The sequence below is a fragment of the Brassica napus genome, chromosome C4 (assembly GCF_020379485.1).
Source record: "Brassica napus cultivar Da-Ae chromosome C4, Da-Ae, whole genome shotgun sequence".
Lineage (NCBI taxonomy): Eukaryota > Viridiplantae > Streptophyta > Magnoliopsida > Brassicales > Brassicaceae > Brassica > Brassica napus.
The window spans coordinates 10814118-10840028 of NC_063447.1; the positions used below are offsets into that span (position 1 = coordinate 10814118).

At 35.3% G+C, this 25911-nt stretch overlaps 4 protein-coding genes and 1 long non-coding RNA gene across 6 annotated transcripts; 4 read left to right on the forward strand and 1 right to left on the reverse strand.

The window, feature by feature from the left end:
- Positions 1-320: 320 nt before the first annotated feature.
- LOC106396206 (aquaporin NIP2-1) lies at positions 321-2700 on the forward strand. 2 transcript variants are annotated; one of them, XM_013836539.3, is made up of 5 exons: positions 321-1019; positions 1138-1578; positions 1657-1718; positions 1992-2187; positions 2276-2700. In XM_013836539.3, the coding sequence occupies exons 1-5, from the start codon at positions 879-881 to the stop codon at positions 2321-2323; spliced, it is 888 nt and encodes a 295-aa protein (XP_013691993.1). In that variant the 5' UTR covers positions 321-878; the 3' UTR covers positions 2324-2700. The 2 variants fall into 2 exon arrangements, with proteins under 2 accessions (XP_013691993.1, XP_013691994.1); XM_013836540.3 differs by having other exon boundaries at positions 326-1019; positions 1992-2700.
- Positions 2701-7994: 5294 nt separating this feature from the next.
- On the forward strand, positions 7995-10840 carry LOC106392779 (receptor-like protein 54). Its single transcript, XM_048755459.1, has 2 exons — positions 7995-8034; positions 8298-10840. Exons 1-2 carry the CDS (start codon positions 7995-7997, stop codon positions 10514-10516), a joined length of 2259 nt encoding a protein of 752 aa, XP_048611416.1. The 3' UTR covers positions 10517-10840.
- Positions 10841-11076: 236 nt separating this feature from the next.
- Positions 11077-12989, forward strand: LOC106396207 (aquaporin NIP2-1). Its single transcript, XM_013836541.3, has 4 exons — positions 11077-11483; positions 11593-12033; positions 12112-12173; positions 12253-12989. The coding sequence occupies exons 1-4, from the start codon at positions 11343-11345 to the stop codon at positions 12467-12469; spliced, it is 861 nt and encodes a 286-aa protein (XP_013691995.1). The 5' UTR covers positions 11077-11342; the 3' UTR covers positions 12470-12989.
- Positions 12990-14292: 1303 nt separating this feature from the next.
- Positions 14293-16114, forward strand: LOC125585112. The gene is made up of 3 exons (XR_007322004.1): positions 14293-14737; positions 15043-15274; positions 15337-16114. It is a non-coding gene; the product is annotated as an uncharacterized LOC125585112 (long non-coding RNA).
- A 214-nt stretch (positions 16115-16328) lies between these two features.
- On the reverse strand, positions 16329-23741 carry LOC106396204 (protein DETOXIFICATION 15). Its single transcript, XM_013836538.3, has 8 exons — positions 23386-23741; positions 18023-18567; positions 17775-17861; positions 17426-17482; positions 17101-17339; positions 16854-16972; positions 16657-16743; positions 16329-16530 (listed from the first exon to the last, which is right to left on the reverse strand). The coding sequence occupies exons 1-8, from the start codon at positions 23620-23622 to the stop codon at positions 16447-16449; spliced, it is 1455 nt and encodes a 484-aa protein (XP_013691992.1). The 5' UTR covers positions 23623-23741; the 3' UTR covers positions 16329-16446.
- Between the last annotated feature and the right edge of the window lie 2170 nt (positions 23742-25911).

Genomic DNA, 25911 nt, shown 5'->3' on the forward strand with positions numbered 1-25911 from the left:
TTTTAAATGAAAACTGCTTTAATCCAGTTTAATCGATCATATATCTAGTATAATTAATATATTATAAATTGGTTATGTTCGGTTTCTATTTAAGAAGTTCAATTTTAAAGATTGAATTACCAAATTTGGACATTCCTTCAACTTTTTTACCAACAAAAATACTACACTCGTTTGGTAAAAAGTATCATTTTAAATTTTTATTTTTGCTTTATGAATAGTATCGTTTTGTATTGTTAATGCATAAATTTAAATAAAAATTCAATTGCATCCTTATTGTTTTAATGTATTAGTTAGAAAGAGAAAAATACATAGTGTGTGAATAAAAAATAAAATAAAAAATTTAAATGATACTTCAATATGTATAAAAACTTTTAAATGACATTGTTTGTGAAACATATCGAATAATAGTTATGAAGCTAGCTAACTACTTAATATATATCATAGTAATACATAAATATTGATTAGTGATATATGTGTAAGATTATCGAAGCTGATGACAATCATGTAGTTTCCTAAACTAACAAAGTAACCAGGAAACCAGAACTTGATTTGACTTTGCTTTTAACATAAACTATCATATCCAATTTGGCTTTGCTTCGACCTGTGTCTTTTTGTTCTACAAAACCACCTACAGTTCAGCAGTATTCAGCTTTTATTTATTTAAAATATACAATCATCCAATAATTAACTATGATTTTGCTTTGGCAAGTTGCTAAAAAGCAAAATTTGACTTTTTATTCACTTTATTCTCATTCTGCCATTGTTTTGGTAAACAAACTATAAAAGGCAAATACTCATCATAATCTCTCAACACACAAAACTTCAAACATTAATCAAAACTTTATACTCTCTTTTCCTTCTATTTCTCAGAAAAAAAAATGGATGACATCTCAGTGAGCAAAAGCAACCATGGAAATGTTGTTGTACTCAACATCCAAGCTCCTCCTGTGTCAAAAACTTCATTCCCTTCTTCTCCTTCCACATCTCCACCATTGTTATCTGTCCACTTCTTGCAGAAGGTTAGTTATTCTCTTACAACCCACTGATGAAAACTTGCTCGAGTCACACTTCAAAGCTATCTTCTTCTTCTTATTCTCTGTACCCTATTCAAGTTTTCTTGTTGATCTCAATCTGCAGCTTATAGCGGAACTCGTGGGAACTTACTACTTGATATTTGCGGGTTGTGCCGCTATTGCCGTGAACGCTCAACACAACAATGTAGTGACTCTTGTGGGCATTGCGGTGGTTTGGGGTCTAGTGGTGATGGTTCTTGTTTACTCTCTTGGACACATCTCTGCACATTTCAATCCGGCTGTCACTATCGCCTTAGCATCTTGCAAGAGATTCCCTCTGTATCAACTCCCAGCCTACTTAACTGTTCAAGTTATCGGATCAACCTTGGCTTCCGCGACTCTGCGTCTTCTGTTTGACCTAAACAATGACGTGTGCAGCAAGAAACATGATGTCTTCCTCGGATCAACACCTTCTGGGACTGATCTTCAAGCATTCGGGATGGAGTTCATCATCACCGGCTTCCTTATGATAGTTGTTTGTGCCGTCACTACTTCCAAGAGAACAGTAAGTGATCAACAGCCAAAAACACTACACACATTTCTTGATCAGGTTCTCAATCTTAACATTATATGAATCTTGCAGAGTGAGGAGCTAGAGGGGTTAATCATCGGCGCAACCGTCACACTGAATGTTATCTTTGCCGGGTAATTTTCGCTTTTTACCTTCTCAATTTTCACAGGACCGGTTCTAGACACAGTTAGACGAAACATTCGCTTAATTTAGCCCTCAAATTTTAAATATATATTATATCTAAGGCGTATAGCCTCCAAGTTGTCAAATAATATATTAAGATTAATCAAAAAATGCTTATGGTTCTCTAAATCTCATATCTGGTCCTGAATATCTGTAAGCTTAACTCTTATTCAATGGTAATTAACCTCTTTAGCTAACCAATAATCCAATCTTTTGTTGTACAGAGAGGTATCAGGAGCATCAATGAATCCAGCAAGAAGCCTAGGACCTGCACTTGTGTGGGGATGTTACAAAGGGATTTGGATTTACTTGCTGGCTCCAACACTTGGAGCTGTCTCAGCGGCCTTGATTCATAAACTGTTACCGGCTACACAGAAAGCAAACTCTGAGTTCTCCAAGACAGGATCTTCTCATAAACGAGTTACTGATCTTCCTTTGTAATGATGTAGATAAATCTCTAAGGTCAATACTCATTCTTGTATCTTTAAATATGTTCAATGGCTTGTAGGAGATGGATTACACCCCTCCACAAGGCTCATCGAATAACAGGCCCTAATCCAGTAAGTCGGATCGATTTAGTCGGCTCGGCGGCTAAACCTATCGGCTTGACCTTAGATTACTTTTAGCCGGTCGAGTAAGTCGACCAAAAATGCCCGGCTTGAAGGGAGCCTTGTCCAGGCCCGTATACTCGGCCTCTCACATCAAGGCCCAAAGAGGTACGAAATTAGGGCATCAGGGACATGAGTCCTATAAAAAGGGAAAGAGAAGCAACAAAAAAGGGACTTTTGGACGATTGAACAGACTGAGCGGCTAGATCTAGGGTTTTAGGCTATCTCTTTGATCTTGTTACTTTTTGATCTTGTTGCTCTTTCACTTTTCCTGTCACTCTTGTAACCCTCCAGTTTAAACCTAATAAAACGTCTTTAGTCATCCCATTTCTGATTTCTTTAGTCGACTGAACATGGCTTGCGCCGCAAGTAAAACAAATAAATGATTATACAGTAGAACATATGTAAATACAGCAAATCTATTTCCCAAGAAAGCATGACAATGTCAAACAATACCTAATTTTTTCTAGAAATTGTCTTAACTATATCCTTGGTTGCGTACCTGTGCAATGATGAGAGGGTAAGATCAACGGATTAGGTAAAGCAGCATTCATTAGAAGCAGATGTGTTCCTGGCAGCTCGAATCACTTGAGGTTATGGGCAACTTGATAGAAGAAAAATTCTTTTGACCAAAATTAAAAAAAAAAAAGAAGAAAAATTCTAAATATGATAAGCTTAAAAGAGGAGACAACACAGTTTCCCAAAAACAGCTTGATACCGTCCTGATGATGTCTGGCATATCCAACGGCGTTAACGGTTTAGTTGGTGTTTTAGTGCTTAAACTCGACCTGGCCCGATTCATGAGTTTGTTTTGGGCTTTTCACAGATGCTTCCTTAATTACTGTAACAATAACGTCACCAATATGGCAATATGAGCATATAGGTAATTATTTGGTCAATAAATAGCGGAAGACTTTCACAACTTTCAAGTCAAACTAATACTACTACAACATAGTGGAGGACTTCCACAATTTCCAAGTCAAGCAATGTGACTTCATACTTATCAGATAGAGATATATATTGTTTTTTTCAGAAGATATATAATATGTAATACTATATCGTTGGAACTGAAAAAACAAAACCATAGATACCAATTTCTTCTTCCAAGATGTTATTTTCTTTGAAGTCTTTCTTTCAGATGATGATGATCTCGCCTTTTGCCGTTTTATTATTCACCACTTGTTCCTTTTGGTGCATCTTTGTGACCAGTGTGTTAGAATGAGATAATTATTGAGAGTTTATTTATGGAGAATGAAGAACATGAAGAACATAGAGAGAGAGAAAGTAGATCTCAAGATGTAAGAGAAAGAAGGAGAAAATAGTTTTCTTAATTTAATTGTGAATCTGGGTACAAGTATTTAAAAACAAGTGACCTCAGTACACAATATAATAAAATATCTTTTTCTCTTTTCTTCTCCTCTTCAATAAAATCGAGCTTATAAAACCCTTATAAAGCCTTATAAAACCTTATAAAGTCTGGCAGCTTAATTCTCAAGTCTGGCAGCTTAATTCTCAAGTCTGGCTGCTTAATTCTCAAGTCTAGCTGCTTAATTCTGCTTCATGTCAACACTCCCCCTCAAGCTTGACCATGTGAAACAAGTCAAGCTTGGAAGCCATGAAGTATTCCCTCATTAAAACCTCAACTAGGTAAAACCCTTTGGGAGAAAACCCAAGTCAAGAAAAAAGAGTAGAACACTTCATGAAGGAGAGATCATTGACATGATAGGTCTATGAGTCCCAATTTTGGATGAATGGACTCACATACCTTAGTGCTTGCTGCCTTGGTGAAGATATCAGCTAGCTGATCTTCACTCCTTGTGTAGCACGGCAATATGATCTTCTGCTCCACGGCTTGTCTCACTTTGTGGCAATCTACCTCTATATGTTTGGTCCTTTCATGGAAGACTGAGTTGCTAGCAATGTGTATAGCAGCCTGGTTATCACAATGCATCGTGATTGGCGTTGTAACTTCAATTCCCAAGTCCTTAAGAAGTCCCTTGATCCAAATCAACTCGCTTGTGAGCTTTCTCATAGCTCTATATTCTGCCTCAGCACTTGAACAAGACACCACCTTCTGCTTCTTGCTCTTCCATGTTACCAAATTGCCTCCAATGAAGGTACAATATCCAGTAGTTGATCTCCTATCAACTCGATCTCCTGCCCAATCCGCATCACAGTACCCAACAATCTCAGTGCTTCTATTGCATCCCATCCATACTCCTTGGCCTGGTGCCTCTCTTAGGTACCTGAGAATCCTCTCAACCATGTTCCAGTGGTGTACCTTGGGAGCTTGCATGTGTTGGCTTACTTGGTTTACTGCAAAGCATACATCTGGTCGGGTAATGGTAAGATAAATGAGTTTTCCCACCATTCTCCTATAATGCTTTACATCTTCATATGACTTGTTTTCAATCTCCCCCTCACGCATCACTTTGTATCCTTCCTCTAGAGGTATTTTGGCAGCTCTTCCACCAAGATCTCCAGCCTCATTTAGTAAGTCAAGGGTGTATTTCCTTTGAGATAGAAACAACCATTCCTTAGACCTACACATCTCGATCCCTAGGAAGTATTTGAGCTCTCCCAAGTCCTTGATATCAAATGAAGCCTTAAAGAACGCTTTGGTCGAGATGATCCCTTCTTTGTCACTGCCTGTGATGATAATGTCATCAACATAGATGAGAATGACAATGATTCCTTGCTGGCTAGTGAGGGTGAATAGGGTATGATCAGCTTCAGACTTGACAAAGCCTCTTCCATTGAGGGTGGTGCTCAACTTATGGTACCAAGCCCTTGGAGATTGCTTCAAGCCATAAATTGCCTTCTTTAATCTGAGAACATTTCCTGACTTCACCATGTTCTCAAGACCAGGAGGTGGTTTCATGTAGACTTCATCCTCCAATTCTCCTTGAAGAAAGATATTTTTCACATCCATCTGCCATAAATCCCACTCAAGATTGACAGCAAGAGATAAGAGAATCCTTATAGTGTGAAGCTTGGCCACTGGTGCAAAAGTGTCTAGATAATCTTCACCATACACTTGAGTATATCCCCTTGCAACCAGTCTTGTCTTCTTTCTTTCTGGTTTTCCATTGGCTCCATACTTGATAGTGTAGAGAAGTCGGCTTGTCACTGCCTTCTTTCCTTTTGGAAGTTCAGTCTCAAACCATGTATCATTCTTGATCATGGCTCTCATCTCATCTCCAACAGATTCTCTCCACTCCTTGTGTTGCATAGCTTCTTCATATGTTCTTGGAATGTATTCCTGATCCAATTCACTGATGAAGACTTGATGATCTTCTGGATATTGAGCAAGGGAGCATACTGCACTTATTGGGTGAGCTACAACTTCAGCATTGAAGTAAACTTCTGTGTTGATCCACTGTGAGGGTTTCCTGATCCTTGTACTCCTTCTCAAAAGTTGTATCTGCTCAGGTTCTGCTTCATTTCCTTCACTTGGCGCCTCTACTTGAGTCTCAACATCTGATTCTGATGGCATCTCATCTTGATCATGAGCTACAGAGCTCTCTTCAGGTTGAGCTTGTGTAGACTGCTCAACATTTCTACTGCCCCCCTCATGATTAGGATGAGTGCTCTCAACACTATCAGCTGCAGTAGATGATAAATTTTCAGGGACATGTTCCACACTTGGTAAAGAGGGCATACTGATTCCCAGGCTCTCCATTACTCCCCTAAGGTTATTTGCTCTATCTGAGGCTGATTGAGAAAGATCTTTGAGCTCATCCCAACTCTTTCCATCATAATAGCCTCTAGATTCTGCAAACTTCACATCCCTCGAGACAAGAACCCTTCTTGACTCTGGATCATAGCACTTATACCCCTTCTGAGTTGGAGAGTAACCAATGAACATAGCTTTTGAGCTTTTAGCATCAAGCTTGTTCCTCAGCTCCCCAGGTATCATCACAAAACAGAGGCATCCAAACACACGCAAATGGTCCAAAGATGGTTTGGTCTTATTTAGAACCTCAAAAGGAGACATGTCGTTGAGGACTTTAGTTGGAGTTCTATTGATCAGATAAGTAGCAGACATCACATCATCACTCCAGAATCTTTTTGGAACATTGGTGTGGAACATCATTGATCTTGCTACTTCCATCAAATGTCTGTTCTTTCTCTCAGCAACTCCATTCTGTTGAGGAGTGTAAAGACAGCTTGTCTGATGAGTTATCCCATGTTGAGCAAGATATTGCTTAAATGCATGACTTGTATACTCTCCACCATTATCTGACCTTAGAATTTTCATCTTGGCATTGAAATGGTTGCAGATATAGGTCTGGAAATTCTTGAAAGCATCCAACACCCTGTCCTTAGACGGAATCAGTGTCACCCAAGTGTATTTGGATTTCTCATCAATGAAGGTGACAAAGTATTTGTGGTTCTCTCTGGACACACATGGAGCAGTCCATACATCAGAGTGAACTTGGTCAAAACATCTTTCATAGATGGTGCTAGACTGTGAGAAGACTGTTCTACAATGCTTCCCCAATATGCAAGCTTCACAATCATCATTCTTGAAGACCACACCTGGAAGCATCAAGTTTAGGGCTCTTGTATGAGGATGTCCCAACCTAGCATGCCATAGTGTGCTATCAACCCCGCTGGATGTACTAGCCAAACACTGAGAAGTGGATGGTCTAGACATCTCTGTCTTCTGAAGATGATATAGTTCATTGTGAACGTGCCCCTTTCCAATCACTTGGCCTGTCTTTAAGTCTTGAAATTCAACCTCATCTGGTCTGAAGACAACCTGACAACTCAGATCAACAGTAGTCTTTCTCACAGATAGCAAGTTTGATGTAAACTGAGGCATATACAAGGCAGTAGATTCCCTATCAAACAACCTCAGGTTCCCTATCCCTTCTATCTTAATCTTATCACCATTTGCTATTTGAACATACCTTGAGGCAGACTGGACATCACTCATCAAGTTTCTATCACTAATCATGTGATGGCTTGCTCCTGAATCTATAATGATAGGTTTAGGGTCAAGAGAGTGTGTACCAGCCTTCTTGAATGAGATAAAAGCTTGGATAAGGGAATGTAGGTCACTCATGGTTGCTGGACCATCAGTGTTGGCTGCACTATCAGTACTTCTCCATGTTCCTTCTTCATTTGAACCACCAATGACAGATGAATACATGGTTCGACCTTGAATCGATGGATGCTCAAACTCTTTGATTACATTCCTGGCTTGATTCAAGTCACTTCTTCTTGGCATATTGTGGTTCTTATGTTGTTCCTTAGCCTTCTTGTACTCTGGAAACAACACCATGTTGGAGTTCTCCCTCATGGAGAGATATGGACCAGTGGACAATAGATTGTTCCTACTGATTTTGAGATAAACTGGACTTTGAAGAAGCTTTTCCTGATATGGTTGAAGCTTTCTTGAGTTCCAGAGAATAGGGTACTCCTCTATCTTGAGTTCTGGTGAGGTTCTTCCCTTTTGAAAGACCTTTGGACCAGTGGATAAAAGGATGTATCCAACAGATTTTGAAGATAATCTGAGAAGGAAAGAAAGAAATTTGCGGAAGCTTTTGTGAGTTTCAGGAGCTTAATGCTCTGATACCATGTTAGAATGAGAGAATTATTGAGAGTTTATTTATGGAGAATGAAGAACATGAAGAACACAGAGATAGAGAAAGTAGATCTCAAGATGTAAGAGAAAGAAGGAGAAAATAGTTTCCTTAATTTAATTGTGGATCTGGATACAAGTATTTAAAAACAAGTGACCTCAGTACACAATATAATAAAATATCTTTTTCTCTCTTCTTCTTCTCTTCAATAAAATCGAGCTTATAAAACCTTTATAAAACTTTATAAAACCTTATAAAGTCTGGCAGCTTAATTCTCAAGTCCGGCAGCTTAATTCTCAAGTCTGACTGCTTAATTCTCAAGTCTAGCTGCTTAATTCTGCTTCATGTCAACACAGCGTTTCAGTTTCCGTTCCTCGCGACCAAGTTGAGATTCTTTTAGCTTTCAAGAATGAGTTTCCATCCCGCAACTGCGATCGCAAATTGGCCGATGGGGTCTTACAATCCCCTAGTGCAAATATAACCTCTTGGACCAAAGATGCCAACTCCTTTGATGGTGTTTCTTTTGATGAAAAAACCGGTGCCGTGACAGAGCTCAACCTTCGTGGTGCATGTATCAATGGCACCATCAAGGCTAATAGTAACCTCTTCAGATTCCAACACCTCAGGTACCTCTCTCTTTCAATGAACCACTTTGACACATCCTCCTTCCACGCCGGATTTGGCAGACTCACCAACTTAGAATACTTGGATCTTAGCCAAAATGGTTTTATCGGACAAGTTACATCCTCAATCAGTAACCTAAGCCGCTTAAACACCTTAGACCTTTCGTATAACAAGTTCACCGGTCCTTTTCCCAATATACAGAACTTAACCCTTCTTTCTTATATTGACCTTTCTAATAATGACTTTTCTGGAACCGTTCCTTCTTATCTATTCACCATGCCTTCCCTATGGTATATTAATCTGCGCCAAAACCATCTTACACACCCTCGCGAGGATATAAATTCTTCTGAAACCTCGAAGCTTCAACATTTAGACATGGCCAATAACCTTTTGAGCTGTCGAATCCTAGAACCTATCTCAAAGTTAGCCAAGCTCACAGAACTCGACCTATCTTTTCAGAACACACCCGACACAATTAACTTCGACTCCTTGCCTTTCAAGTCTCTAGAGTCTTTAGATCTTTCCGGGAATGTTATAACGAGGCTTAATATCGGTTCGAAAAATTTGCAGGAGCTAACCTTGTCGAGCTGCAACATGACCGAGTTCCCCACCTTTATTAAGACCTTACGGAGCTTGCAGAAATTAGACCTTTTCAAAAATAGAATTCTAGGAAAAGCGCCTTCCTTGCGCTACAATTCTTTCCTTTCCGAGCTGGATTTGAGTTCAAACGCCTTTCATGGATCGTTCGCAATGATTCCACCCACCATGCAGACCATTTACGCATCGAATAATCATTTCACAGGAGACATACCTCTTTCATTGTGCAACGCAAGTGGACTTGGTCGCCTTGATCTGTCGAACAACAATTTCAGTGGTTCCATTCCCCGTTGCTTGATAGGCAAGTCACTGGGAACGTTGAAACTACATAACAATAACCTTATTGGTACACTTCCCTACATAGAAAAAAGTGGGTTACAAATACTTGATGTTGGCCACAATCAAATCAGTGGGAAGCTTCCGAGGTCTCTAGTCAATTGCACAAGCCTGATGTTTCTAAACGTGGAGAACAATAGAATCAATGACACCTTCCCTTTCTGGCTGAAGGCTTTGTCGGATCTGCAAATCATTGTTCTGAGATCAAACAGATTCCACGGTCTCATTTCTTCTCCTAGAAGCCATCATCCATTCCCGGCGCTGCGGATACTTGACATATCCCATAACAACTTTTACGGGAGTTTGCCGGGAAATTACTTTGCTAATTGGAGTTCACCTTTGCTTAAGATCCCTAGAGCTGATTATCCCTGGCTAAAGTACACAGGAGAACAGCACTCTACGTATACCCCGGAGTATTACCCTTCCATTTATATGAGAAACAAAGGATTAAATATGGAGCTGGAAAAGATCCCAGAGGCATTCACAGCCATTGCTATCTCTGGGAACAGGCTTGGAGGGGAGATTCCAGAATCCGTAGGTCTCTTGAAGTCGTTGATTATGTTGGATTTATCTAACAACAGTTTCACAGGTCATCTTCCATCGTCTTTGGCCAACCTCAAACAACTTGAGTCACTTGATCTTTCTCAAAACCAACTTTCTGGAGAAATTCCTCAGGAGCTAAGAGTCCTCACCTTCTTGGCTTACCTTAACGTTTCGCATAACAAACTCACTGGCCAAATACCGCAGAGTACACAGATTGTAGGGCAACCTAAAGCCTCCTTTGAAGGGAATATGGGTCTTTGTGGTCTTCCTCTTCAAGAATCTTGCTTCAGGGACAATGTACCAACATCAACACCGCAGACGCCAGAAAAAGTGTTGAACTGGAAAGCAGCAGCAATAGGCTATGGACCCGGAGTGTTGTTTGGACTAGCAATCGGACAAGCCCTTGCTTTATACAAACCAATGCTGTTCTATAAGTTGTTTCGCCTTTAATAAACGAACAACACAACTTTTGTATTTTTTTTTTCAGCTATATATTTTTGTGGAAGAAGTTTGAAAGTGACCTGTCAAGGGGTGGGTAGACTTCGTTACCGGTGTTATTCTCCACATGCACCTCTACTAATTTGCAAGATGGGGTTCCAACAGAGAGCTGCTGAGGGTTCAATGCCTATCTGGATCATCAAAATCAATTTTAAAATATTTAATTACTGAATTTAGACATTTGATCAACTGTTCTGGCAACAAAAAAATATAGTTATGATGTTAGGTACATAACACATAGTACATATTATCAATTAATCATAAGATTTGTGTAAGTAATGAATGATATATTGATATTGTCCAATAATATATGTGTAGATGCGTGATCATCTGATGGCGTTAGGTTTGGTATACAATCATCATTTACTTTATTCTATCATCAATTGGGCTCATATACCTTCCTAAACTAACAAAGTAACAGGAAACTAAAACTGGATTTGGCTTTGCTTTAACAATAACTTTAAATCCATTTGGTTAACATATAAACTATAATATCTATTTGGCCTGGACCTGTGTCTTTTACTCTCCAAAACCATCTACAGTTCAGCAGTATTCATCTTTTATATATTCAAAAAATACAAATCCAATAATAAACCATGATGTTGCTGTAGCAAGTTGCTATAAATTAAGCAAACTTTGACCTTTTCACTTTATTCTCATTCTGCTTTTGTCTTGGTAAACAAACTATAAAAAAGCAGAACCTCATCACAATCTCTCAACACACAGAACTTCAAACATCAATCAAAGCCTTTATACTCTCTTCTAAAGAAAAAATCAAATGGATGACATATCAGTGGGCAAAAGCAACCATGGAAACGTTGTTGTACTAAACATCCAAGCTCCTCCTGTTTCAAAAACTTCACTTCCTTCTTCTCCTCCCACATCTCCACCATTGTTATCTGTCCACTTCTTGCAAAAGGTGAGTTCTTTTTTCAAAACCCATTGAGGAAAAACTGCTTAATTCACACTTCTTCTTCTTCTTCTTCTCCGTACCCTTTTTGAAGTTTTCTTGTTCACTTAATCTGCAGCTTATAGCAGAACTCGTGGGAACTTACTACTTGATATTTGCGGGTTGTGCCGCTATTGCCGTGAACGCTCAACACAACAATGTAGTGACTCTTGTGGGCATTGCAGTCGTTTGGGGTCTAGTGATAATGGTTCTTGTTTACTCTCTCGGCCACATCTCTGCACACTTCAATCCGGCTGTCACCATAGCCTTAGCATCTTGCAAGAGATTCCCTCTGTATCAACTCCCAGCATACTTAACTGTTCAAGTCATCGGATCAACATTGGCTTCCGCGACTCTGCGTATTCTGTTTGACCTAAACAATGACGTGTGCAGCAAGAAACACGATGTCTTCCTAGGATCATCTCCTTCTGGGACTGATCTTCAAGCATTCGTGATGGAGTTCATCATCACCGGCTTCCTTATGATAGTTGTTTGTGCCTTCACTACCTCCAAGAGAACAGTAAGTGATCAGCAAACAGAAACACTATACACATTTCTTGATTAGGTTTTCAATCTTAACATAATATGAATCTTGCAGACCAAGGAACTAGAGGGGTTAATCATCGGTGCAACGGTCACCCTGAATGTTATCTTTGCCGGGTAATTTTCACTTTTCTCTTCCAATCTATGTAAGCTTAACTCTCTCTTTAGCCAACCAATCCAATATTTCATTTAACAGAGAGGTATCAGGAGCATCAATGAATCCAGCAAGAAGCCTAGGGCCTGCACTTGTGTGGGGATGTTACAAAGGGATTTGGATTTACTTGGTGGCTCCAACACTTGGAGCTGTCTCTGCGGCCTTGATTCATAAACTGTTACCGGCTACACAGAAAGCAAACTCTGAGTTCTCCAAGACAGGATCTTCTCATAAACGAGTTACTGATCTTCCTTTGTGATGATTGTAGATAAATATTTAAGGTTAATCCTGTTCTTGTATCTTTGTTCAATGGCTTGAATTGTAAGTAATCATTATCAGTATACATATATACTCGGACAGCAACTACTATTCGATTCAAGTAAGAACTGCAGACTGCAACATTCTAATTTTGACAAATCAAAGCGAGCGAAAAATCCTTGAATGCAGAGAGGTACCTTGCCAAGAAAGCATGAGAATGTCAAACAAAACCTAAAGAAGTTTTTTTTTTTATAGTCTCAACTAGAACCCTAGTTGCTTACCTGTTCAATTATGAGGGAGTAGACATCAACGAATATGGCAAAGCAGCCTCCAGAAGCATATGTGCCTCTGATCTTCCCGGTTTATTCAAGCACATGAGGTTTTGTGCAACTTGATAGAAAAAAAAAACTAACTATGATAGCTTAAAGAGGAGACAACACAATTTCCCAAAAACAGCTTGAATCTAAAAGTCAACTCTTGAGAAGATCGAAAGTTAATGGATAAATTGTGCAACTACTCCACTTGTTCCACAAAAAAAAAATTATGGTAAAATCTTCAGTCTGAAGTTTTCTTTATTTCCATTCTACCTTCAAAACAGCCCCTACGGACTCTATTTATTAAACAAATAACCCCATGTTTATAAAATTGTAACTAAAGAGTTCACAAATCTAATATTAATACAGGCACATTACAAAACATAAGACTATAAAAGGGAAAACCGACAAACTCCAAAGTTCTGCGCTCAAATTACAAACCAAATATAAAAGCACGGTCTATTTTGCAATAACAAAAGGCGCTAACTATAGAATACTAGCAGACAAAAAATAGACCGTCGTCCGGTTTAGCAACAATCCCATGTCTACACACTGAATTTCCTTCTAAATGTTTTTGGGACATCTGTTTTTTAGAGCAAAAAAATGGTAACTATGTCCCTTTATACTAATTTATACTACTTTATGTCCTATTAGACTAATTTTTTCCAAAATGGCAGTAATGCCCTTAAAATTGTAAATTTTTTAAAAAGATATATATTGAGTTCGACAAGGGGGATCGATCGATCCCACTTTACAAGTTATAGTGGATCGATCGATCCCGATCATTATTCAGAACAAAAAAAAACGCGAAATATATACTGATCGACCGGGTCCATTTCACTCGATCGGCGAAGGTCGATTTACACAGATCGACCGATCTGTAAGAATAGATCGATCGATCCCGTGCCGAGGAAAGAATCCCAAATCGATTTTTTTGGTTTTGTATGATTATCCGTAGAATACAACTAATATGTAGAAATCAGTTGTATTCCTTTTTCGTTTTTTTTTTAAAAAAAAAATCGATTTTTTAAAAAAATATAAAAGTGAATATTCTCAAATATTTTGTTTCCATATTTTTAGGAACTGATTTCTTATCAGTAGAATACAACTAATATGTAGAAATCAGTTTCTACAGTTTTTTAGAATTATAGTAATGTTTAGAATTTGATTTCTACATGTTTTAGATTTATAGTAAATCTGTAGAAGTCGGTTTCTACATGTTTTAGAATTAGATTAATGTGTAGATTTCGATTTCTAAGAATTTTAGAATAGTAGGTTAAGCGCGGAATGTGCATTCTACATATTTGTAGAATATACTCCTATTTACGTAGATCACGTATTCTAAACATTGTAGATTCAATGAAAAAAATAGATTTCGTTTTCTACTTCGTAGAATGTCATTTCTATTTTTTTTAGAACATAATCTGAAATTTATAATTTTAACTTTTTTATAACTGGAAAATATACCATTAAGTTCATATAGGTATTTTAACAAATGTTACTATTTTTCCAAATTTTTTTTTGTTTGTAAAACTATTTATTAAAATTATTTTCATAAATATTAAAGGGTATTATAGAAAAATATGACACAAAATATAGATTAGTCTAAAGGGACATAATTACTATTTTTTTGCTCTAAAAAAACAGTTTTCCCAATGTTTTTTTACCTGGAGAGAATCATAATGTCTGAAAGATCCATCATTCAGTTACTGTGCAGATGCTCCTGCACAAACACATAGTAAAACAAGAAATTATCATCTCTTAATTGGTGTAACAAGTTCAATACTTTGTATCATTTTCTTGTGTTTGGGAGTTCACTTTTGGAGGCGATGTGTCAGAGATGAAACAAGAGGAGATAGAGGTACTGTTTCACTTTGAGGCAACTTAGAACCGCCACAAACAACTTTGACCAAGCCAACAAGATTGGAGAAGGTGGCTTTGGATCTGTGTTCAAGGTACAAAACATAATCTCAAAGATGTAAAAAAAATTTGAGCAGTAATCTTATAGAAACTCAATGTAAAGAAGGTAATGTTAGCTAGAGAGAATTTTTTTTTTAAATATAGGGAAAGCTAGCAGCATCCACATCTTGTTAAACTTTATGGATGCTGTGCTGAGAAAAACCATCTCCTTGTTTATGAATACATGGAAAACAATTGTCTCTCTAGTGTATTGTTTGGTAAGATTCAGTTATTTGCTCAACTCTAGTTTTGTAATAGATCAAAAGTGGTTTCATTAGATCTCTGTTGACTCCTTTCCCAGGAAAGAATAGTCAGAGGCTTGAGTGGAAAACAAGGCAGAATATATGCATAGGAATAGCGAAAGGACTAATGTTTCTTCATGAGGAGTCAATGGTTAAGATCATTCACAGAGATATCAAAGGAACCATTGTAATATTAGATAAGGACCTTAACGCTAAGATATCGGATTTCGGATTGGCTAGACTGCACGAAGATGAGAAGAGTCACATTAGCACCTGAGTTGCAGGAACAATGTAAGGTTTATATAAAGAAAGATATGATATGTTTCAAAACTAACAGTGGTTCTGGTTTGCAGTGGATATATGGCTACTGAATATGCAATGAGAGGTTATCTAACAGAAAGGCTGATGTGTATAGCTTTGGCATTGTGGCAATGGAGATTGTTAGCGGAAAGAGCAATGCAAATTCCACACCTGAACCAGAGCTTGTGGCCTGGTGGTGATTAACTTGAGGGCAAAAGCCCAATAAGGTGAAGTCACCAGTATTACTATTCGAGTTCCGGCCACTGGAAAATTAACTTTTTGGCATCGCCAGAGACAGAGAACCGACACGTGGAAACACGTGAATAGTTTGGACAACTTCTGTGGGACAGGATATCCCTGTATAATTCAAAAAAAATTACACACCTGAACATGAATCTTGTGTTGGACTTATAGATTGGGTACTGACAAACTTTGTCTAAGAGACACATATAATTGGTTGCTCATTGTTTAGTACGAGCTTCTCTTCCTTCTTTTACTCCTTCATGGTGTTTTTACAAAAAAAATTCTAGGCTTTCTTGCTGCACAAGAAAGGAGATTTTGCAGGAATAATAGATCCAGAGCTAGAGGGCAAATTAGATATAGCTGAGGCAGACAGAATGATCAAAGTTGGGCTTCTTTGCACAAACATGTCTCAGACACTAAGACCAAATATGTCGGAAGTTGTGAAGATGCTACAAGGAGAGACTGAGATAAAACAGAGCATCTCGGACCTAGTGTGTACGGAGATGACTTGCAGTTCAAGGAAACATTAGAGACAGGGATGTCACCGTTTCCTTCAGATTATGCCATGTCTGTTACATCGTCTTCTCCATCTTCTTACTATCTATATCCACGTGGGCCTGAATCCATTGTTGTGGATAGAAGCCTAGTTTCATCTCCTTCTGCGTTTGCATAAGATATCTCTACAAATTTTCTTTGATTCATGTATTGATATACTCAACTTATATCCAACCTATATAATATACTATAATTTTTCTGGATATTATATAAGTGAAAGAAGGAAGAAAATCTCCAACAAGCTGAGTAAATCACAAACACTTTTAATTTTTATTTATTGATGTCAATAAAATATGGTTCTAATGATCTCCAACTTATGAAGAATATATATAAATATTGTCATTTTCAACATATATATATAGCTTTCAGAATACAAGAATTGTCCCATTCTCGGTTGTAAAATTCTTCACACCAGAAGAAGATTCAACTCTGCTTGTAGCTTTCTTGACCTATCAATAAACGACAAACATTATAAATCATAATCTCAGTCGTCATAGTCACAAGGCATAGTAACCAAATATCAGTATAGATTAAGAACAATCTATTGTTAAATTACAGTACAGCTTCTTACTTACCTCTTCATCCCAATTTGTAAGAAAGGTGATGATGGAGAGACATACACCTTGAACGATGAGTGCACATATAATTCCCAGCCAAAGCCCCTTAAATATTACAACATTTTAGTTATATAGAGCTAACTTTGTAACCGTTCAATCTTAGAGAAAGTTAGGGATGAGCAAACAGAGATTCAGAGTTAGGCTATTTAATTTACCCGACCACCCAAGTGAAAGTGAAAACCAAGTAACAATCCCACAGGAATTCCTACAAGATAATATGATCCAAGATTCACAACAGCTCCTATCTTCTGCCATCCACATCCTCTAGCAACCCCTTTCAACCATTAATAAAAAATAACAAACCAAATATTAAGCATGACAAGTAATAACGGTGCTTGTAAGGTGGTTTGCCTTGCAAAAAAAAAAAAAAATGTTTGCGTTTGAGTGAAGCATATAAGTGACCTGAAAGAACACTTTGGAAGCTGTCTAGGCAATGGCCTAAGGCAAGAATCGGCAACATCGAGGCTACAAAGTTGACTACTTCTGGGTCACTACTGTATGCGAATCCCCATATCTTCCTTATCAATATCAATACGGAACCAACTAGTATGCTCTCTAAGATTGCGATGCTCAAGACCACACGAACCGCAAGCTTAGCCACTTTGGGATTCCCTCCTCCTAATTCATTTGACACCCTTGTGCTATGGATTAAAGGACAATTTAACAAATAAAGTTACATATGGTTATATTAAGTCTTGATGCAGTCATATATAAGGTTTGTACTGACCTTGCGGCGCCACTGAGGCCAAATGGGATCATCCATATTGTTCCTGATGTATTAAGGCTGCAAAAACTTTCTTACTAAATCCACTCATAAACAATAACTAAACTTATTACATATGAGAAGAGTATTATAATATATTCTGATTAGTTGGGTATCTCATCAATCATCACTGACGAAGATATATATGATTTCGAGACATTTATAATTATTTGCCTTTAGAAAGTAGATATACTATTTATGTTCCTACACATGTTATTTGTAATATAAAAAGATGTAAGCTTAACAGAATACAGTAATATATGTTTTGGTATTTGTGTTACAATTCATAAACCCTATATTGATTGATCCTTACCAGATTGATAGGACAGAAGTTTCTAAAACCGGGTTGGGAAGAAGTCCGGACGAGAGAACCATAAATTCAAAGGACCACATCTCTAGGCTGCTCAAACAACATCACCGAAAATAAAGATGCTTTAAATGGATTCTAAGTTAAGAAATAAAGTTGAGCAAGAACTACCAAATCTCAACATTATACAAAACTTTGTTTCCCAAGTTGCTTCCGATAAATGATTAATATAGACATCTGGTCGTTGGACTTACCAGACCATAAGTGCAGAAGGAATAGCAAGCTTCATAAAAGGGATGATATCGCGTAGAGCCTCCTTAGAGAAACCGGTCCAGGTGAGTGAGCAAGAAGGAGAATACTTGACGTAACACGACAATAGGATGACATTAAGCCAATACGAGATAGCATTGGCCACAGCAGCTCCTCTAAACCCTAAACCAGATTTCAACACCAAGGCCCAACAGAGGATCACATGAAGACAAGTGGTGACTCCAGAACACAAAACCACGGGAAACACATTGTTCTGCGCCTGCAAGAACCTGTTGAGACATTGGAGAAGACCGTAGGCGAAGATGCTAGGGATCATGAACTTGGCGTAGGAGCCAGAGAGGTGTGCAATGGATTTGTCTTGGCCGAAGAAGAGTAGGAAGTGCTCTGTGTTGGCCCAAATGATGGAGAGAGGAATAGAGTAGAGTGTAAGAACAAGCATTGCTCTTTGCATCTGTATGCCTAGCATTCCGTACAGCTTTGCTCCGTAGGATTGGCCACAGACTGTGTCCAACGCACTTGCTGTTCCCATCTGTTCAGAAGAGTTTTTTTCTTTATGATTAGATTTTGCTTTCTTGCTTCACAAGTAAGCGGTCAACGAAAGTTTTAGATATCATCCAATCTAAAAAGTTTCGAGATCATTTACCGTTCAATGTATGGCATATGTTAAAAAGAAAAATAAAATAAAATATTTAAGCAAAGCAGAGAACGCCTTTGATTCTTTATTTTTGGCGTTTTTGCTTTTCTCCTTAAAGTGACAAAATATTATTGTTTTTGTAGCAGCATAATAAGACAATCTATTTTACCAAAAAAAAAAACTAAAAAAATAATAATAATAAGACAATCTAATATGCATACGCAACTTGGAAATTCAGACAAGGTGGCTTGGGGGCCTATTGGAAATAGAATTTGTATGGAGTTTGAAAATTCTAAGAGTTAATAGATTTTTAAAAGTTAAGTAGATTTGATGAATTCTTACCCAAAGTATTGTATAAATTGTCATTGATTATTATAGATTTTCATATATACTTTTCTTTCCAAACTTATCTTTCTATTATTTTTTTTTTTTTAAATTCTTTCATAAAATAGAACTATTTGAAAATTAAATAATAATTTTGGTTTTTTAATATTTTGACATTTTGATTTGGCTTGTTTGATTTTTGTTTTTAAGTTTTTAAGATCAACCTATGAATTTTCTCATGATTTTATTTTAATATCAAATAGTTATATTTCATGAAAGATTTTTTTTTAAATTGTTATTTTTAATATTTTCTTTTATTTTTAGTTTTCTTTTTACAATTATCTTTGACTTGACAATAAAAATGTAAAAAAAATCTTGTTGTGTTTGTGTATTTGTGTTTTGTTACATAGATTTTGAGAATCCTATGACTATACGTGATATTTGTAAAGTTGAGTGTTATGAATAAAACTAGAGAGAATTTATGTCCCAATAACAAAAGAGTTTAATAGAATTACAAAGTCAATAAAAACTAAACTTTTTGAATAACATAAGATTTTCATAGAATTTAAAAGTCCACAAACCAATAACAATGGATTCTAATAAGATTTTAAGAATTCATAAACCAATAACAATGAAATCTCTAAATTTTAAAATTCGTTCAAAATTTAACTCTCAATAACCTTAGTGTCTCCTGATAATATGCTTAGTAGCTGAGCTATACATTTTCTATTTTCTATGTACGTTTTCTTTTATAAATCCATTTCGGGTATATGTTGAAAGAAGCCTTGGGCTAATTTTTTATGGGAAAATTGAAAATTCTCCCATAAAAATTTAGCCCAAGGCAATTCTCGAGAACATCAGGTGGCCTAGCGGCAATACTGAATGTTTCTCACACACGACTACCTGAGGTCGCCAGTTCGATATTCGGGGATAGCGGGGTGGAACTGGGTTAGCTAAAAAACCCCTGCGTCAGGTGGGCTACGGCCAGTACTGAACGTGGGATACGGTTTCTGGCGAGGTGGCCCTTCGGGGTGAGCCCAGTCACTATAAAAAGTTCAACCTATACAGTTTACTGGTCTGGTGGTATAGGAACATCGGCTGAGGTGCCCGCCATCACGACTTCGAGCCCCGGCCACAGCGGATTTAACATCCCTTCCGTTGGGGTGCTGGACCCTCTACGGGGGATAGTTGGGAATGTGGCTGCCCAGATACCAGAGTTATCAAAAAAAAAAAAAAAAAAAAATTGAAAATTCTGAGAAAATACTTAACCTAATATTTGTTACAATATATATATTATATATTTTCATTTTTGAAATGTTACACAATATAACATAACAGTTGATTAATACTTAAATATTTAAAAATTATAAATTTTATCCATTTGGTGTACGTCATTATTTGAAATATTCAGTTTTATAACTTTTATTTTTTTATTGCAAGAATTTGTGAGTTCGAACCCATATTTTGAGTCAGAAACAAGTACCGATTGCTAAATTTTCTTTCAGCAACCGAGATTCGAAGATGTAACTTTTACCCTCGAGTGTTTCACCAATCAGACTAACAGTTTCGGATTACTCATATATTTTCAAATACCAAAAATAATTTTATTTACTATTGTAGATGACAAAAGAAAATTGTTTATTTCACTCTCTCAAACTCGTGACTGATCCAGGAAGAAGCTAGATAATGAGACCCTAAAAGTTCCAATTATGGGAAAATGCCAAATCCTATACTGTAGCAAACTCAAATTATTGAAAATGAAATATCTCCCGAATTAAAAAAACTAACTAGATTTTGATCCGCGCTTTAAAAGCGCGGAATTTATTTTCTTTTAAAATTTTAGTCAACATTTGTTAATTATAGTATTATGTATTTTTATATAAAGTAATCTTATATATTGTATATATTTGTTATGTATTTTTATAATTTGTATATATTCGTTACATATTTTTATGTATTTAAGTATATATTTGTTACGTATTTTTATAATTTTTAGTATAATTCCGTTCAAATAATTTATCTAACTAAAGAAAAGGAAAAACTATAACTACATGTGTTTAAACTTAATAACTAGATTTGGACCCGCACAACCGTGCGGATATTAATTTTCATGTTTATATATATTTTACATAATTAGAATATATTTTTTAAGTTACTTATATATTTAAATGTTTATATATAATTATTTTAAATATAACAATTTGATAGTTTTCATGCTGTAAGTTAATTGATTATTTCAAATCATCACATATATTTGAAATTTTTTATTATATATATTTTAAAATCATTTTTTATTCAATTATTATGATCCTGATCCGTAATTCAAAGCGCTAGATTTTCTTTATCAATATTTTTTTATGTTTATTCATTTAAGATAATAACTATATATATATATATATATATATATAAGTTTAAGATAAGTTAATTTTATACATGAATTATCTAATTTACTAATGTTAACCCGTTCTACCAACATATTATATTTCTAGCATAAATTTTTAATGTTTATGAAAATAAAATATATTAATTTATCAGTTTAAAATAATTTTATCATATTTAGTTAAATACAATGTTTTATTTTAAAATGATAGATATAACTATAAAATAGTAAAATTTGATATATTTTTTTTCATTTTATAAAAGATAACTGAGTGTATATATATATATATATATTAATGTATAATAATATTAATTTTATTACTAATTACAAAATTAGTAAAAATATTTATATACAATTTTTGATAATTAAGATATTGTTATAATGTTTTTCAACACATTTGTTAAAAAAAAAAAATATATTTATTTATATTTTAAATTAAAAGATATCAAATTATATTATGATTTAAGTAGTTAAAAGATTATATATTAGCATTAATGAAATACATTTAATAAAAAAATTTAAATGATGATCCAAATAAAAATATCACACATGAATCAAGGTGAGTTTGTTAACCAATCCGAATTTTTAGGAGTCGATGTTATATTAGGAATGATATATTATTAATCTATATTATTAGTAATAAATGAATGATAACTGATTTCTAGTGAGGGTCTATTTTTAAAAAAAAATCACACATGAATCAAGGTTGTGAATTTTGTTTTAATATATAAGATTATCAAATACATGTGTTTTAAAGATATGGCAATATAGCAAACCAACTAAAATAATAAATTGATCTATATTTGCGGGCAATATAATAGATCTGGTTATTAAGCCAGTAAACCAGAAATAAATTTAGTGCCATACAATTAAAACAATTTCATATGGTCAAATTTCAATATATATAAAACGTATGAATATTTATGTTTTTACCGGTGACATCTTTACCCATCATATGGATATGGTCAATTTCAATATACTGAGTTCTAAAAAAAATATGCATGGTTAATTATTTTCTATGTTAGTTGACTTGGAACATGAAACCATAAATATATATATATATATATATATATATATATATTTCGTGAAGAGAATAGGTTAATGGTGTTATATTAATTGAACTAAAGATATTAGTATTAAAGCTTATTTTTGATTGGTTGAATTTAAAAGTGGCGAAAATAAGTAAAACAATTCTAATAAAGAATTGGCATACTATTGTAATTAACTCAAAACTCAAGGATAAAATCCTAGTAAGGATTCTATTATAATAATATAGATTATTTTTTTAGTCGGAATGATCTTTGACTAAAAAAAATACTTTTCAGTTTTGAGAACCCAAATAAACGTTTATGAAATACCTTCAAATTATAAACCCAAATTTTAGAGTTTAATGATTTTCTGTTAGTTATTAATTTTATATTTATTAACAATTTGTATTCAATTGCTGCGGAGTGAGTAAAATTAGTTTCTTACCAAAATAAAATAGATCTTTAAGGATAAAGCCGAATTTTCCAGATTATAGTATCTACAAAATGTGTGAAATTTATAATTTTTAAATGTTGGAGTATTAATATGATATACTAAAAAAATAAGTCAAGACGTTATATATTTTGTAGCAAGTGAAAGTTAGGTCAGATGTTTTTAAAAAAATTCCCATCTTTTAAAGACTTAAATACAACCAAGTTTCAGAGGCAGAATAATTTTTACTGTAAATTTAAAATGAGTAAATTATCATACTTGCTTAATTAAGCAGATTACTAATTTTTAAATATACAACATAAGGTTCTAAAACTAGTTTTCACCTTTTAGGCTTTAGATACCCGATATGTTTCATTTTTTTAGATTGCTCAGCCGATGAATATATTTTTAACGGCAACCTCTTTTGATGACTATCGTTTTTTTAATGCCAAATAAGAATATCATTAAAGGTAAAAGAAATGAAGTATGCACATATATACGTATAGACGTATAGTCATAGAAAGAGTAGTAAGAGAGAAAAAGGATCTGACGAGGAAGGTGAAGCCGGTGACTGAAGCGAATGAGGTGGCAACGGCAGCGGCAGAGAGAGGAAGAGAGCCAAGATGTCCGACGAACATAACCGATATTACTTGAAGACAAAACTGAAGTAGACTCACTGCTATTAGTGGTCCAGCAAGCCATAGCTGCTTCTTCACTTCCTCCTTTATTCCACTACTCTTCTGCTCAATGAGAGGCCACGACAACACATCGTTACTCTCCTTCTTCATTATCGATCGGCTGCAAAGAATGTGTGCACTCAAGAGAGAGAGAGAGCAAAGTAACAAACTCTTTGATCCCTGTCTTTTGGGGATTCGTGTTGTGTTCAGTATCTCTCTACTGATCTGTGGAGATAGATTAGTGTATTTATATTCTTTTAAGGATATAGAGACAAGTACATGTGACCTATGTGCCTACCTACGTGTCTCCAATACAGTGGAAAGTTGAACCATCCGAAAAAGTTTTGATAGGGAGATCAGAGATGAATGAACCCATCTCAATGTATTATTGGTCCCTTAATTGGTGGGGGATCTTTTAGATAGCAAAGTATAGATGGTTTTTTTCTTTTTAGGTTGGTGAAAATATCAAGTTGTGATAGAAATGTAAGATGTCTCTTATACGTTAATAAAAACTATAAAATACGGAAGATTTCCGTATTTCATGCATCATTAGTTCAATACAAGAAATCAGCCATTAGTGATGTACTAATCCGGTTCTTATATTTGTTAATGTGATATTATGATAAATCAATCTGAATCAATCCCCGATCTCTAATGTGCTTTTGAAAAACTTATAATCTCTCTAAATTTTTTTTAAAAAAAAGTGTTATTTCAAAAGAGTATCATTATTCTACGTTTTCAATGCAGTTTTACATATTAAATCTATTTTTATCCTTTTGAATAAATAATATATAGATTTTTTATTTAAATTATTTTCGTTTAGTAATTAATATTTTTTATTTAAATTATTTTCATTTAGTAATCTTACATTAAATAAGAAAATATTAGTATATTTTACAAAAAAAATAATCTATGTAAAACATGTCAAAGTGAAACTTTTTAAAGAAATGGAGGGAGTATAACAATTGTCAATGCTGATGCACTTAGAATTGTCTCAGATCCATAAATGGCAATTAGGAAGGGTGTGTAACAGGCATGGGGCATCCGGGGTCCCAATCGGGTTTCGGTTTTATCCAATCGGGTCTTGGTTTTTCGGGTTTATCAAAAGCAGCCTCATTCGGATTATATGAAAGTTCAGTTCGGGACCGGTTCGGGTTCTCTCGGGTTCTGGTCGGGGTTGGTAAATTTTCAAAGAACCGGTACAACCCGATGTACTTTTAGGTTCGGGTTCCAGTCGGTTCTTTGGTTTAAAAGTACGTAATTTGTATTTACTTTGTAACCAAAACATAAGTAAAATCGGTTCTTCGGTTTTAAAATACTTGATTTATATATATTTGTAAGTAAAATTGATTCAAAAATAAGAAAGAAACATCAAACTCGATCATTCAAAATCAAACGAAAGGTAAACATAGTTATTGATAGAAAGAAAACCAAATAAAAGAAAGTATAAAACAAAAATCAAGTTCTCATAAAATGAGAAACGTTATACAATGAAAACAAAACCAAAATCTAAAAACTTCAAGCTTCAACCTCCAACTTCAACCATCAACCATCAACCTTAATGTAATAGATAATTATTTTAGATGTTCAATAATTTCTTAGTGTATTTTAGATACATATTAGAAATTAAGATCATGTTTGGTACAAGCTATTTTGGGGGATTTTGAATCTTTCGGGTTTTATCGGGTACCCATTTAGGTTCGGGTTCGGTTCGGATAATACTCATAACCCAAAATACCATAAAACAAGATTTAATCGGTATTTACGCCGAGTTCGGATCGGGTTCGGTTTATTTGCCAGCTCTAGTGTGTATCGAATATATTCAAAAAACGTCTTAAATAAAAAATGTGTGCCCGCCAGAAATATTAGCATTATGCAATGTCCACAAAGGAATAAAAGATTTCCTAAGACACCAAGGACAGCCGAAAGATTTCTTATTTATTCATGTATACATTATTTGTTTCTTTCATCTTCTAGTACAAGAACTAACTTACACTGTCTTAAAAAGAATTGACATCTGAACAAACTTTGGGACAGTGGCGAGGATTGAATTTGATAAGCGTGCTTTCTTTTATTGCGTGTTTCCGTCTCTGTCTCTCGACTCTTAACTAATACTTATTAAACTTGAAAGAAACATGGTGGGATACATTAGGAGTTAGGACATAGTTTCAGGAGCAAAACCTGTTTAATCTCTATTATAAAAAAGCACAAGACAAAGAGACGGATTGGATCTCATGAGTCATGACACCTGTAAGAAAAAGAATACTTAGAAAAAAACAATTAAACCATCAACAAAGATTAGGGAAATGCATTGGCAATCCACAAGTCGTGGACGAAGAAATCAAAGAGACGTGAGAACCGTGGTGGACGTGCACGTGGTTAAAGTTATTCGGTGCCAAA